Source organism: Esox lucius, chromosome 13 (assembly GCF_011004845.1).
Source record: "Esox lucius isolate fEsoLuc1 chromosome 13, fEsoLuc1.pri, whole genome shotgun sequence".
Taxonomy (NCBI): domain Eukaryota; kingdom Metazoa; phylum Chordata; class Actinopteri; order Esociformes; family Esocidae; genus Esox; species Esox lucius.
The window spans coordinates 582648-599433 of NC_047581.1; the positions used below are offsets into that span (position 1 = coordinate 582648).

The window sequence follows — 16786 nt, forward strand, 5'->3', positions numbered from 1 at the left end:
AGGAGTGTGATTCCAGAGCCCAAGCCGTGCGTAGAGGTGATCCCAACTACCTCTAGTCGGAACCTCTCAACCTCACGCACAATCTCAGGCTCCTTCCCCGCCAGCGAGGTGACGTTCCACGTCCCTAGAGCTAGTTTCAGTGTCCAGGGATCGGGTTGTCGAGGCCCCCGCCTTCGACTGCCACCCGATCCTCTACGCACCGACCCCTTATGGTCCCTCCTGCAGGTGGTGAGTCCACGGGAAGGCGGCCCCACGTTGCTCCTTCGGGCTGAGCCCGGCCAGACCCCGTGGGGAAAGGCCCTGCCACCAGGCGCTCGCATACGAGCCCCAAGCCCGGGTCTGGCTCCAGGGTGGGGCCCCGGCTGCGCCATACTGGGCGACGTCAGGGTCCTCAAAATGTTTTTCATCATTAAAGGGTTTTGATTACCCCAATCATTCTTGAATAATTAATAATGCTTTTCAAGTCATCTGGTTAAGACATCCTGTATTTTTTCATATCTATTTGCAGTAGTGTTGCACACAGCTGAAACCCGTCAATGCTGCTTGCAGCTTTTATTATTATTATTATACTCCTGTCGTTTTAAGGACTTCTTTGGAAATTCCCGCGAAATAAAAAAGCACAAAAAGGCCCAAATATACATGGCAGTAAAGGCTCATAGGCCACAACTTCTGATGCAATCCAACTGCAAATCGACCTTAAGGTGGCCAACTTTGAAACCTCACCACACCTACCTCATGTGATGTAGAGTGTTGAAAACTGGTAGATAGGCCCACCTCCTTACAATGAAAATTTGTAAAGTCTGTCATATTGGATTTTGAAAATAGCCTAAAACGCTACTTCGATAGCACCTGAGGTCCAATCTTTTGGCATCTATGTTAAATGTTCTAGAAGCCAGGCCGGTATGTCAAAAAACATGGATGCTATTGACCAATGAACAGGGGCACATATATAGCCACATCTCCTAAAAGGATAGTGGTATAATAATTCTACTTGGTGCATATGTTTACAAAGATGATACGACAATAATGTCTGCAACAGATTTTTATCAATCACACCATCTATTGTGGCGCAATAGAGGGTTCTCACATGTGCAAGCTCACCACGCACCACGTGTTTAAAATACAATCTTGAAAAGAAGTATATAAGTCCATCTCTTCCCAAGAAACATATTTGCAATTGAGAATCATTAAGTTGGGTGTAATGGCTTTTCAACCGTTATGAATTTGTGAAAAATGCTTCAAATGCTACATCCATAGGATCAAATGATAGATTTAAACATTTTCAAGTAAGTTTTAAAATATCACTGAAGGCCCCTCAGCATGATTTCCAAATGCACATTATTTCAGTATGCACTGGCAATTCCAGAATTGTATATTTGACAAAAAAAAAAAAACACCACAGCAGCCCAGAAACACCATGTTGCCTATTAGATATGGAGCAGTATTGCGATTTCAACTGGTTAAAATTATATTTAGATTTTTTTTTGGGTAGTAGCACTGTTAAAGAGTGTACTGAATAATTACTGAGCAACCTTCTAAGATGTGTTATTTTCCTGAGTATAACGCCACTTGCTGTATCAATAAAACAAATGCTAACTATTATGATTTATAATGGTTTGTGTGTTGTTAATGCCTTTATTCATGTGAATATTCACTATTTCACTAAATATTGTGAAAAATTATCAATTCTTATTATTGCATATTTAGTAATGGACAAATACGATCAATGAAAAACACCTTTAGGAAGGTTATGCTGAGTTTGTTTGGCTAATTACTGTCTACGGGCGCAGCCATACTTGTTTTCATTCCACTGGATTCTGGGACCAAATGTATCTGAGACCAAAGATGGTTGAACAAGACGATTCGCCAATCTGACCGGACGTTCAAATCTTGATTACCTTCCTGTCTCTGAATCACACATCTTGTCATATATCTGACATGTTTGTTCGACAAACAAACTTTAGCAGACAGGTTGCAAATCGTTGAATACCACGTGCGACAGACAAGGCATCATGTAATGTTAAGTTCATCAGTCTTTTTTCTTTACCGGAATGCAAGTAAGGTAGGTAAAATGTTCTACTCTATAATCTATCACTTGAAAAATCTATAAAAACTAAATATAATGCAACTAAACAAAATAGTAAGATAGACGATAATTGGGAACAGGGTCATATTTTTTAACAACTTCAGGAATGGTAGTTAATGACAAGCTAGTTAACATTTTATGTCACTAATTTTTGCAAAAGATTGATGACTTCATAAAGTTATTATTTAGAATACAAGAAGATATTTTTCGAAACTCCTGCTGACCAGAGTTCTTTTCTGCTGGCCTAGTGATGTCAGAATCTGAAAGTCATATTTTTTTTTATTTAATATACACTCACCTAAAGGATTATTAGGAACACCATACCAATACTGTGTTTGACCCCCTTTCGCCTTCAGAACTGCCTTAATTCTACGTGGCATTGATTCAACAAGGTGCTGAAAGCATTCTTTAGAAATGTTGGCCCATATTGATAGGATAGCATCTTGCAGTTGATGGAGATTTGTGGGATGCACATCCAGGGCACGAAGCTCCTGTTCCACCACATCCCAAAGATGCTCTATTGGGTTGAGATCTGGTGACTGTGGGGGCCATTTCAGTACAGTGAACTCATTGTCATGTTCAAGAAACTAATTTGAAATGATTCGAGCTTTGTGACATGGTGTATCATCCTGCTGGAAGTAGCCATCAGAGGATGGGTACATGGTGGTCATAAAGGGATGGACATGGTCAGAAACAATGCACAGGTAGGCCGTGGCATTTAAACAATGCCCAATTGGCACTAAGGGGCCTAAAGTGTGCCAAGAAAACATCCCCCACACCATTACACCACCACCACCAGCCTGCACAGTGGTAACAAGGCATGATGGATCCATGTTCTCATTCTGTATATGCCAAATTCTGACTCTACCATCTGAATGTCTCAACAGAAATCGAGACTCATCAGACCAGGCAACATTCTTCCAGTCTTCAACTGTCCAATTTTGGTGAGCTTGTGCAAATTGTAGCCTTTTTTCCCCCATTTGTAGTGGAGATGAGTGGTACCCGGTGGGGTCTTCTGCTGTTGTAGCCCATCCACCTCAAGGTTGTGCGTGTTGTGGCTTCACAAATGCTTTGCTGTATACCTCGGTTGTAACGAGTGGTTATTTCAGTCAAAGTTGCTCTTCCATCAGCTTGAATCAGTCGGCCCATTCTCCTCTGACCTCTAGCATCAACAAGGCATTTTCGCCCACAGGACTGCCGCATACTGGATGTTTTTCCCTTTTCACACCATTCTTTGTAAACCCTAGAAATGGTTGTGTGTGAAAATCCCAGTAACTGAGCAGATTGTGAAATACTCAGACCGGCCCGTCTGGCACCAACAACCACGCCACGCTCAAAATTGCTTAAATCACCTTTCTTTCCCATTCTGACATTCAGTTTGGAGTTCAGGATATTGTCTTGACCAGGACCACACCCCTAACATTATTCGCATGCTAGAGAGAAGCAAATCTGCTCATCATAGAATGTAAAAAGGTATTGGGTCATATTTGTCTGTTAGCCCAGGGCTTAGGAACACAAGTGTGAATTCTTAGTCTAAGGTTAAGTATTAGTCCAATTTTGAAAAACTCTGTTGTCATCTGTAATAATCTTTTGAGCATCGCAATTAAGCAATTATTAAATAAATATTTTGCACAATCATTGATGTTAATATACATTCTTAAGTAAACATACCTTTGAATGGCTATTATGGTGGCATAATAGCCATAACACTATCTGTTGTTCTTTGTCACTCATTTGGTTCCCATATTGTCACACATTTGGTGCCCATATTCAGGTTTGTGTTTTTACTTTGTGTGAATGTTTCAAGTTGGCCACATGGGGGCACTATATAAAAGGAAAAAACATGTCGTATTGCTTGCAACTATGAAAATAAGTTGAAACAAAATTGCAATCTGGCTAGTAGTAGCTTAATGCTAAATGCTGCTTGCAGCTTTATTTATTATTATTATTCCTGAAAAAACGTGTGTTTTTTTACAAATTCCTGTGAGATAAAATGGCTTGTTAATTGTTTGGCGTCTATTTTGAATTTGAGAAAAACACTAAAAAATGTACTCCTCTGGCACCAAATGTCCGATCTTCATGCACTTTGATATTTGGCATCTATGGACGATGGTCTTCAAAAGTTATATCACTCAGCTAGGTATGCTGAAAAACATGGCCACCAATGACAGATTAACAAGTGCAGGGGCGTGGTTTTGCACATATATCTCCTATAAGGATAATAGTATTATGATTCTGTTAAGTCAGACAATGTTTTTTCAGCAATTCTGAATTTGTGAAAAATGCTTCAAACACTACTTCTATAGCATCAAATGACCAATGTTAAGTTTGATTACATTTGGTGCACATGATCAGGGTTGTGAGTTTAGTTTATAAGAAAGATGTTTCCATTTGGCCACATGGGGATGCTAGTGAAAAGGAAAAGGCATACATGTAATATTGTTTACAGCTATGGACATGATTTGGATTTGTGTCCTATTAGAAAAACTGCAGTCTGGCTACTAATAGCTTAATGCTTAAATCTGGTAAGTGTTGCTTGCAGCTTTAATTAATATTATTATTATGATTAACCCAGCAAAAAAGGTTGTTTTTCGCAAATTCCAATGAGATAAAATGGCTTAAATGTGCCCATGTTATTATGGTAATAAAGGGCCTTGGGTCGCAACATGTGGGGCAGTGGCATGCAAGTCGGCCCCATGGTGTTACAGTCACAAGCCTCCAAAGTTGCAACTTTTATAGGTGCACCATTGAGAGTTTCCTCTCAGCTGCCTGGTACGGCAACTGCTCTACTACTGATCGCATGTCAGCAGAGTGCATCATCAGCTACCATCTCCCGTGCAGGGCATCTACCATACACAATGCTTTAAGAAAGCACGGAACATCATAAAAGACTACAGACATCCAGGCTACAGTCTGTTCACACTGCTGCAGTCTGGTAGACGTTACCAGAGCATCAGGGCACATACTTCCGGACTCACAAATAGTTTTCCCTCAGGCCATAAGGCTTCTCAACCAGCAAAACAGTTCTATTGATCACAGGACCAGGTCACATGCTCTAGTCACTTTCTATGTACATTCAATGTACACAGGCACATTTTATTTATTACACGTATATACACGTATTGTATCCATTTGTAGGCACTACAACACTTTATAATATTTAAGACTTTTCATACTGTCCATATTCCCAGTTCTACATTCTCTGGAATTGCTGCTAGTTTCTATTGTTATGTATATTTTTCAGAGATGGGGACAAGTCACACATGGTCAAGTCCAAGCAAGTCTCAAGTCTAAACCATCAAGTCTCGAGTCAAGTCTCAAGTCACAGTTCAGATAAATCAAGCAAGTCAAGTCAAGTCAAGGGTTCACCCTAAGCAAGTCAAGTCGAGTCCTTATAAGTTTCAAGTCAAGTCAAGTCACAGTACTAAAGAGATGAACACACACACACACACACTGTCCTCTGTTTCTGACGTGCGCTCGGTGTGAAGCTCTCCTCCGCAGTACAATTTTTTGGGGGGACGAAGCGGAGGGATCTTGAATCAGCTTGAAGGGGTTGTATTCGCTAAAACAACCGCATCGCTGTACCTTATCCCACTTATTACATGGCTACCTACCAAATAAATCTATAATTTGACACAAAATATGGATTTCAAAAGGAATTTATTGATTTAAAAACGATTGTATTGCTTCCTCTAAAGAAAATAGTCCGTTCCGTCTCTGGTTAGAATCCTGCTGCGTCCATAGCAACACGCTCTTTTTCATGGCAACGGTCTGTTATCAAGAAATAACACGCATTCTGCACTGGAATTCAGCCAATCCATGTAATAAGGGCTAAAAATAACAACCTTATAAACTAATTATTGTGACTGAAAAACTGACTAATATGTAATTATGCTGTAATTATTCTTGTCCGTATGAGTAAAAAGAAAAAAAACTCTTCGAAATGTTTAGGTGCTAGTAATCACATCGGCGCCTCCATGTTAGCCTTTCATGCAGTAAAGTTAACTGTTATGGTGTAAGCACAATGCTTTTTAGTTTCCACACGCAGTCCACAAACACTTGAAAATGCCCACATTTAATACAGACATTATAGCCTACGTGTAATAATATACATGCCCGCTCATTTTAAGATGCCCATCAACATTAAAATTCAGGCTATGCCACTGTTATAGTCAAATTCCCTTACATCTATTTACCAGACGTATTCAGTAATGATAATGGTCACATTTCTAACAAGAAAAAAAAAAAAAACATAATATGCAACCAAGGCCAAATTATGACAAACAAAAGATTAATTCATTACATTAGTAACTTAATCGTTATAGATCTTAGTGAAACTGAATATAAAGAGATTACTTTCTTACCTTTCCTTGTGGTTCTTAAAATAACAAATGAAATTTGACGTTGTTGCATATTTTGCATGTGGCAAATCTTTTTTTATTCACACGGTCCAGTTCAAAGTCCTTGTATCCAAACAATACTATTTGTGGAGCTCGACTAACGTTACTGTCTGCCATGTTTGGCACGGTTTGAATTGTGCAGCGTTAAAGGCACAAACGCTGATTAGTGGTGCTGATGTCACAACATATAAAATAATTTTATTGCTGTTTGTTTATTTTATAAGTTCAAGTCATTGTGGAGTCTTCCACTTCAAGTCAAGTCTCAAGTAACTTGTTCTCAAGTCAAGTCATTTTCATACTTTAATCAAGCACGTCACAAGTCCTGAAAATTGTGACTCGAGTCAAGTCATGTGACTCGAGTCCCCCACCTCTGATATTTTTATATTTGCTTTATATATTTCCAAATATATAAAGATGTCGCGTGCCATATCACAAGAATTACACTGTTCAAAAAGACGCTATTTTATTTGGTGCATCTGACAAATAAAAATACTTAGACTTTGAAATCTCTCTCATCTTCATCCGCTTATCCGGTATCGGGTCGCGGGGGCAGCAGCTCCAGCAGGGGACACAAAACTTCCCTTTCCCGAGCCACATTTGCCAGCTCTGACTGGGGGATCTCGAGGCGTTCCCAGGCCAGTGTCGAAATATAATCTCTCCACCTAGTCCTGGGCCTACCCCGAGGTCTCCTCCCAGCTGGACGTGCCTGGAACACCTCCCTAGGAAGACATCCTGGGGGCATCCTTACCAGATGCCCGAACCACCTCAACTGGCTCTTTTTGACGCAAAGGAGCAGCGGCTCTACTCCGAGTTCCTCACGGATGGCTGAGCTTCTCACCCTATCCCTAAGGGAGAAGCCAGCCACCCTTCTGAGAAAACCCATTTCAGCCACTTGTACTCGCGATCTTGTTCTTTCTGTCATGACCCAGCCTTCATGACCATAGGTTAGGGTAGGAAGGAAAATTGACCAGTATATCGAGAGCTTTGCCTTCCGGCTCAGCTCACTTTTCGTCACAACGGTGCGGTAAAGCGAATGCAATATCGCCCCCGCTGCTCCGATTTTCTCTGGCCAATTTCCCACTCCATTGTCCCCTCACTCACGAACAAGACCCTGAGACACTTGAACTCCTTTACTCGACCAGGACGGAATCCGCATTGTTCCTCTTCAATCTGAGGTTCGAATATCTGCCGAACCCTCCTTTCCAGTACCTTTGAGTAGACTTTCCCAGGGAGGCTGAAAAGTGTGACACCCCTGTAATTGGCACACACCCTCTGGTCCCCCTTTTTGAACAGGGGAACCACCACCCCGGTCCGCCACTCCTTAGGCACTTTCCCCGACTCCCACGCAATGTTGAAGAGGCGTGTCATCTAAGACATCCCCTCCACACCCAAAGCTTTCAACATTTCTGGACGGATCTCGTCAATCCCCGGAGCTTTGCCACTGTGGAGTTGTTTGACTACCTCAGTGACTTCTGCCATGGAGATTGACGATGCTTCCCCATCAGCCTCCAGCTCTGCCTCCACTATAGAGGGTGTTGTTATGGACATTTTGAACTAACGTGCATTTGAGAAATGTCTGTCTTTCTATTGGCTGGTAATGTAAATCTGTACTTTGATTGTGACACACATGTCTTGATAATATCAGAGGATTAACAGGTATTTGGGCCATGTCCTCCTGCCTAGAAGAAGGGTGTCAGTCTTTTGTTCCTCAGGAATGTGGGGGATCTGGTATTTGCATATGGGGCATCTATTGTCTGTCCAGAACTGTAAGAACTCTTAGAATTAAAGAAGTTACTTATGGCAGGAAGGAGAGCTGTCCTTTATGTGAAGCTTAGGTACACACAACAGTAAACATTATGGCAGGAAGGATAAGGTGGGGGAGGATAGCATTGGGCTTGTGTGATAGAACAAAGGGAATGTGTTTTATTGACATGAGACAGGGCAGCATCTTACCACACCCCTTTTCTTCCCTTATATACTGTTGAAATGACATGTATCGAGTCAAAGACTCCTCGGATGATTATGTCTGTAAGCGTTTGACACGTCTCTCATATTTGCATAATAGTTAATAAAACTGTTAGAATGTGCCAAGAGAAATTTTTCTCTGTTTCTTACTCCTTTAAGAGTGTCGATACATGGAATTTCCATCACAGTGTGTTAGTGGGATTTAGGAGTTCCTCAAAGTGTTCCTTCCATCGCCCAATTACCTCCGCAGTTGAGGTCAACAGTGTCCCATCCTTACTAGGGCTGTCAACGAATATTCTATATTCGAATATATATTTGAATAGGTTTTTAAAAAACAAATTTCAAAGGTGATTATTAATATTAGAATTAAAAAAAAAAAAGTGGAAAAAAACATTTGCGGTAGCAGAGGTTGTCTGGCTGTCTGCTTTGCGAGTGGGCGCGCTAGCGTGCCTGACGGTACAGATCCATATGTCCGACACAACTGAAGCGTGTTGTCGCGACGTCATACAGCCATGGTTGATGCTCCATGCCCCTGACCAGTAGCTGATTGGATGAACGGGTGATGTGGGTCTGGCTACTCGAGAATTTCAACAGTGTCATGGCGGCTCGTTGAGAATACAATCTCGTATTTTACTAAAATAGTTCACTGAAACGTGTTTCTGAAAACATTTTAAGCGAGAAATAGGCCATGCAGTTGCTGAATCTGTCTTCATATCAGCTCAACAAAGGTTAGTTTGAAAGATATTCGTCTACTTCTACTGGATACTCTACAACTGTGAAACTTCAATTAATGTTAATATTTGTTTCAATCACTGAATGAAGCCTGCTATATTTGGGACAATAGTCGCGACCTTATATTGCTTGCACAAAACTCTTGATCAGCATTCAAAATGTGTTTATTGTTGTTCATTTTAAACCGTTATTGCGCAGAGAGCGTGAGGGCGAGAGAGAGAAAGTGCTTGAGCGAGCGAGCGTGAGGTCTGCGGTCTTGGTCATCATTTGATTTACTTGTTTTTGTGGAGGTAATACGTTGTCAAATATGTTTAAACTTAACTACTTGTATAGGTAGTCTATTTATGTCTCTTTGTATTAATTTTTCCTGTTATTGACGTAATGCGCGTCATTGACAAAATGCGCATGCGCAAACAGATGTTCGAATAGTCCGAATATTATGTGTTTTTTTAGAGGGAATATTCGTACGTCATTTTTGAGGAATTTTGACAGCCCTAATTCTTACTGTACACAGTTTGGATAGTTCCCCGTTTTCCCCTCCTGAGGTGGTGGACGGTTTTCCAGAAACACCTTGGTGCCGATCGAAAGTCCATCTCCATGGCTTCCCCAAACTTCTCCCACACCCGCTGTTTTGCCTCTTTCACAGCAGAGGTCGCAGCCCTTCGGGTCTGTCGGTACACTGCAACCGTCTCTGGAGTCCTCCGGGATAACATATCCCGCCAGCCCATGCCACCGGGTCTTGTCCGTCGATGCCCCTGGCCTTCACTGCCACCCATATGGCAGCGCACCCGACCCCAGCGGTTCCTCCCATGAGTGGTGGGCCCATAGGATGGTGAGGGGGTGCCACGTTGCTTTTTTGGGCTATGCCCGACCGGGCTCCGTGGTAAACACATCCACCAGGCACTCGCCGGCGAGCCCTCCCTCTGGGCCTGGCTCCAGACGGGGGCCCCGGGCTTCCTCCGGGCAGGGTAACTCCTCCTCTTCCTCGTTTGTGCATAGGTTTTTTTTTTAACAATTCTTAGTCTGGCTCCTCCCCTGAGACCACTTTGCCATGGGAAACCCTACCAGGAGCACTAAGGCCCGGACAACACAGCCCTCAGGTTCATAGGAAAACACAAACCTCTCCACCACGATAAGGTGATGGCTCCCTTTGAAATTGATGCTTCAGATATTTAACTACTCTAAAGAAGGACGGTTGTGTTGCATCTTTAGACAGCACAACAGTTATCATCTGTGCGAACATAATTTCAAAAGGGTTTTCTAAATATCAATTAGTCTTTTAAAATTATAAACTTGGATTAGCAAACAATGTACCATTGGCTATGTAGATATTCCATAAAATATCTGCTGTTTGCAGCTACAATAGTAATTTACCACATTAACAATGTCTACACTGTATTTCTGATCAATTTGAAGTTATTTTAATAGACAAAATAAAATAAATGAAACAAGTGCATTTCTAAGTGACCCAAACTTTTGAACAGTAGTGTATATACCAGACACATTTAAAATGGCTATTTCTTTCAATCCAATCTTCCTTCAATCTTTTAATTTCTCCTGTTACTTTTATTCAGTCCTGTTACCCTACATATGAACAGGGTTGGGTAGGTTACTTTTTAAATGTAATCCTTTACATTTACAAATTACCTTTCCACATTTTTTATCAGTAACATAACTTTTTGATTACTCAAACTCAGTAATGTAATCTGATTACTTTGAATTACCTTTAGAATACTTTCATATTAAGACGCATTGGGGGGAAAATGGAATACCCCATAACCAATTGAACACCTTTTGCGGGATCAATAAATGTTTACATAGCTGGCCAAAAACAAAATAAGCATTTTACCTTATGGGTTATGTACATTGCCTTTGGAAAGGGTTTCTAAACCATTGCTTTCTACTTCACTATGATTGGGCTACATCTCTAAATTACACGCTAAAGGTCTGTCAGATATTCAGTCATTGCTTCAAAACATTGTTGAAAAATAAATGGCAATTTCTCAAAAAGGGTATTGACATTGTTGTACATAAATATAAAGATATCCGTAGCTTTTCGCACATGCACTAACCACTAACATTGTCAAAATGTTGCAGAAACCCCAGGCATGTGAATGCATGTTTGCAATTGTGAACACCTGCATAAAAATAAGATTTACCCACGCGAACGTAACCTGCGATTATTAGGGCCACCCAATGATGGATTTTCAAAACGCAAATAAATAAACTGTGGTTATAAGCCTGCACTCTTAGCATAATGTAAATGATGTCAGCAGCCAATGATAACCAATGAACACAATTTTTACAGGTTATTGTGATTGAATCAAATGCAATCTTCCTTTGGCAAAGTGCTTCCTAACACACATTTTCTCCTCAAATATCATGGTTCTTCAGTGCAAATCGTCCTGGTTGTGTTGTTCGGTGCATTTGACAAATAATCCTTGAAACTTGAAAAAGATACAGTGGGTAGAACCAGTATTTGATAACCTGCAAAATCGGCAGTGTTTCTTACATAAAGCATGTTGAGATCTGTAATTTTTATCATAGGTACACTTCATATGTGAGAAACAGAATCTAAAACAAAAATCCAGAAAATCACATTGTATGATTTTTTTATTAATAAGCATTTTATTGCATGACATAAGTATTTGATCACCTACCAACCAGTAAGAATTCCGGCTCTCACAGACCTGTTAGTTTTTCTTTAAGAAGCCCTCCTGTTCTCCACTCATTACCTGTATTAACCGCACCTGTTTGAACTTGTTACCTGTATAAAAGACACCTGTCCACACACAATCAAAAAGACTGCAAAATCTCCACAATGGCCAAGAGAGCTGTGTAAGTACATCAGGGATAAAATTGTAGACCTGCACAAGGCTGGGATGTGCTACAGGACAATAGGCAAGCAGCTTCGTGAGAAGGCAAAAACTGTTGCCGCAATTATTAGAGAATGGAAGTTCAAGATGACGTCAATCTCCCTTGGTCTGGGGCTCCATGCAAGATCTCACCTCATGGGGCATCAATGATCATGAGGAAGGTGAGGGATCAGTCCAGAACTACACAGCCCAGAACAACACAGGACCTGGTCAATGACCTGAAGACAGCTGGGACCACAGTCTCAAAGAAAACCATTAGTAACACACTACGCTGTCATGGATTAAAATCCTGCAGCGCACGCAAGGTCCCCTGCTCAAGCCAGCGCATGTCCAGGTCCGTCTGAGGTTTGCCAATGACCATCTGGATGATACAGAGGAGGAATGGGAGAAGGTCATGTGGTCTGATGAGACAAAAAGAGCTTTTTGGTCTAAACTCCACTCGCCATGTTTGGAGGAAGAAGAAGGATGAGTACAACCCCAAGAACACCATCCCAACCGTGAAGCATGGAGGTGGAAACATTATTCTTTGGGGATGCTTTTCTGCAAAGGGGTCAGGACGACTGCACCGTATCGCGAGATCTTGGCCAACAACCTCCTTCCCTCAGTAAGAGCATTGAAGATGGGTCATGGTATTCTTTTTAAAATGACTTAATCCAAAAGTAATCATAAAATGTTTCAAAATATATTTTTTACTTGTAATCAGTTAGTCCCCAACTCTGCATATTAGTAACAGGACTGAAAGTAACAGGAATTAGTTTTTTGCATAACATTCGCATACATGAAATGTTGCCACATGGGATTCATGAGAAAACCAAGTGGTTTACCAAAACTATCTTCAAAAAAAACAACATCTAAGAAATTATTTAGATAACAGGACTGAATTTTGAGACTGACATTCGCAGTCATATGATAAAACAAAATACAAGCACATTCCCCTGGTCTTCAGGGGACTCAAATTATGCTACTTGTTGCTCATGTGACTTGTGGAATGTGCAACATTTTTATAAGGGGGAATGTGTCAAGGTAACAGGACGGAGTGAAAACCTGGGGACATTATTACATTTTTTATTTAGGTAACATATTATGAATTTCCGATGAGTAAATTCATTTTATATGTAAATCAGAAATAGAGTAACACAATAACCCACAAAAAAAGGATTCCAATCATTATATTTCATAGTGAAGTGTTGTGAAGTCGGGACAGGCTAAAATCCTATTTTTCCGTGTTCTAGGTAGTTTTTATTAAGGTATTACATGATGTATCATCAAATTGCAATTAGGACAAAGAAACTTTGTTTGATAATATAATGTAATTAACATATACTTTTCATGCATATTTATGCATGTAATGTCCTGGGGACGGAAAAGACACCGATTTGGCAGAATGGCCAATAAACGTCACAGATGTTAGGAAATTCACCATAAATCAGCTATTTAACAGAGACATGAAACTTCCTGGAGATGCTATCGCTATATGAGGTGTTTTTGACATTTTGTACCATTCATAATGGCGCTCTAACAGCTAAACATGTCACAGATGTTAAGAAAATGCGGCCATACAGACATAATGTAATACATGCCATTTGGTGTAAAGGAAGTTTGGACCACTCTCTTTAAGGGAAAATTATATCTCAAACAATATAGCTGCAATCATTGAATGAAATTGAGGTGGGTGGGACTATCTGAGGCCATACAACCTCATTGGAATATCCGACAGCGATGAAAGAAATCAAATACATAAATCAACCTCATCAATGTTATATGTTATTTTGTGGTAAAAAAAAACCTCTTACATGACATCTCCGAGACCGTTGAACGGACTGGCATGCTGTTTGCTGTGAATGATGCAGACTATTATCTTTAAAAGTCTATAAAGAAAGATGATGACTGTTATGGAAATGAACTAAGGTACATTTGAGAAATGTCTGTCTTTCCATTGGATGGTATGTAGATCTTTACTTTGATTGTGACACACATGTTTGTATAATATCAGAGGATTATTAGGTACTTTGACCATGTTCTCCTGCCTAAACAAAGAAGGGTGTCAGTCCTTTTGTTCGTTAGGAATGTGGTCCTTGGGGGGAAGTAAGGTCAGTTGGCCCCTTTAGGTAAACACAACAGTAAACATTATTGCAGGAAGGATAAGGTGGGGGGACAGCCCGCGCTTTGGGTAAAACCTATGTGACACAAGACAGATGGCTAGCAAATTACCACACCCCTTTTTCCTCTATGAATACGAACTGTTCATGTATTAAGTTAGAGACCCCTCGGATGATTATGTTTGTAAACGTTTGATGCTTCTCTCTATTTGCAAATAAATGGTTAAATTGTGCCAAGACAGTTTTGTCTCTGTAATTCCTCCTTTAAGAGTTCTGATCGATGGAATTGCCATCACATTAATCAAACAATGTGGCTGCAATCCGTAATTTAATTTGTGTGGCACTATTTTTACAAGGCTATAAATCCTAAAATGATTATCCAAGAAAATGCAACTTGCTTTACAGATAAACCCCAAGACCAGGAATGAACCCTGAAAGGTACAAACAGCTAGCTCTCATGGTGGTGCTATAAATGTCACCGATTTTAAGAAATGTACCAAAAATCTGCCAAATAAGTCAGAGACATTAAACTTTCTGGAGACATTAATCACTAATGAGATAACTGAGATCCTCATTGATTAATAATTTGATCAAGTTGTCAATGGTTAGTGATTAATAATGACAAACAAATGTTAACTCGAATGTCATAAATTAGCATTTCTGAAATGTCAATGTAAATATTTTTAACTAGTTGGTGGCTAAAAAATATGTCCCCTATAATCGGCCACTGTCCCCTATTATCGGCCACCTTAGTAATATGTTTTATTTTTCCTTTTTACAGATCATAGACTTCTCTCGTGTTTACCAGAACGTTTTAGCTACCTTTAATGCCATCTGGTGAAGCAAAATAGTAATTACATCTGATCACTTTAATATGACATGATGTTTGGTCTGCAGCGCAAGTCGATTTTCACAAATTGCAACTTGTCTAAAACAATTTCCATACATTTAATGTTTTAAATCTAAAAAAAAAAAGTATTTAACTTCCATACACCTATATAAAACACAGTGGTTGGCTAGCTGAAATGGCATATTTAAAAGCAAAATGTGCCATTGTTTTCCACTGCATTAAAATTCTGAACTTTTAGTTCTCCAACTGATAGAAACAGCCGATAATAGGGGTTACCGATAATTGGGGGAGGTTAGCTACTTAACTGTCAATACTGTTGCCTGTTTGTTGTCGTCATGTGAATGCTCTCAACTAAAACGTCTGAAATTAAACACACAGAGTTATAAGTATAGTTAAAATAAGCTATTATTCAAAGTATGATGTTAAAAAGTGAATAATGTATGTTTTTATGTCATGCATTCTTTTTTTCTTAACAACTCAAGTTTATTACAAGTTTATTTGTAAGCTCCAAATCCTCCTAGCTATTTCACTCAATGTCCTTTATGCCCTGGCATGTGGCCTTTGTGCCCTAGACATTTTTGTGACACCGAAGGCCAAATAGCCTTTCCCCTAAAATAACGAAATTCCAAGCCTGTTTGTCACCCCTCCAAGCCTGGTTCCTCGCTACGTTTCTTCCTAAATTTGGACCCCTTTTAGGGAGTTTTTTCTAGCCACTGTGCTTCAACACGGTTGTTGCTTGCTCCTTGGGGTTTCAGACTGGGTGTTCTGTTATAGTACTTTGTGACAACACACTCTCTAATATCTCCACATAAAATCACACACACATTTTCCTGTCATTCAGCATACAGATGTTCTTCTTTTTATCCAAGAAACCGCACTCCTCCCCCCACAAACAGTACTGTATGTTCCGTATATCTAAACACAACAAATATTTATCTAGTGACAGCATGTAGTGAGATGATTCCTGTGCCCCGCTGTGCCCCTTGAAATGCTGCTTGCAGCTTTAACTTGATTTTATTTAACCGTTATTTAACTAGGTCTGGTCACTTGAGGACCAATTCAAATTTTTTAGGATAACCTGGCCAAAGGCATGTACAAACAAATAATGAGAGTACACAGAAAAACATAAATACATTAAAAATATACATAAATTCAGCAGAGGTCTTGACAGCTGCTAAATGACAGTGCCTTATGCCTACCTCTGCATGGGCGTCCCAGACTTGTAGTCAATGTCCAAGACGATAGCCTCTGGGTTACTGGGCAGGTAGCAACCTGGCTGGACCTGGATGTCTGACAGAGCACGCAGACAAGCTCGCTTTCTCTCATCTCCTTTAGGAATGGGCCTGATGGACAACACAACATCCTCAACAAACACAAAGTGAAGCCTGTACTTCAGCTTGTTGAATTTACTTATATTTCTCACTCAGCATTTGTTTTTGTTTTTTTTTTACAAGAATTTCATTGTTAGTCCAAAGCTGTCATTTAGAAAAGCTATGACGAATAACATGAATGATTACCCAGGGTCTTTGAGACGCCTAAGCGAATAACATCAGGGCCTCCCTGTCATCTTTAGTCAGGGTGAAAACTATCACAAACAGTGTTCCAAATGAAAATCTAATCAAGTTGGAAAACAGTTTGTGATGGGTTTCACCCTTACTAAAGATGACAGGTAGGACTTCATGTTATCAGTGCAGGCAACTACCAAGATAGTCGCTCACGTAAGATAGTTTCCCCCATCAACCGCAGAGTTAGTTCAAATCAGCTCTAATTATCAGCCT

General features: G+C 40.2%; 1 protein-coding gene across 4 annotated transcripts in view; it reads right to left on the reverse strand.

Annotated features, from left to right (window-relative positions):
• pi4kab (phosphatidylinositol 4-kinase, catalytic, alpha b) overlaps positions 1-16786 on the reverse strand; it is a 127627-nt gene that overhangs the window by 37081 nt on the left and 73760 nt on the right. For 3 of the 4 annotated variants that reach the window (XM_010865368.4, XM_020044505.3, XM_020044504.3), the window contains one exon: positions 16208-16351. In XM_010865368.4, the coding sequence (XP_010863670.1) occupies positions 16208-16351 (144 nt within the window). Of the gene's footprint in view, positions 1-14417; positions 15369-16207; positions 16352-16786 lie in introns of those variants that run through there. The other variant, XM_020044507.3, reaches the window with a different exon arrangement.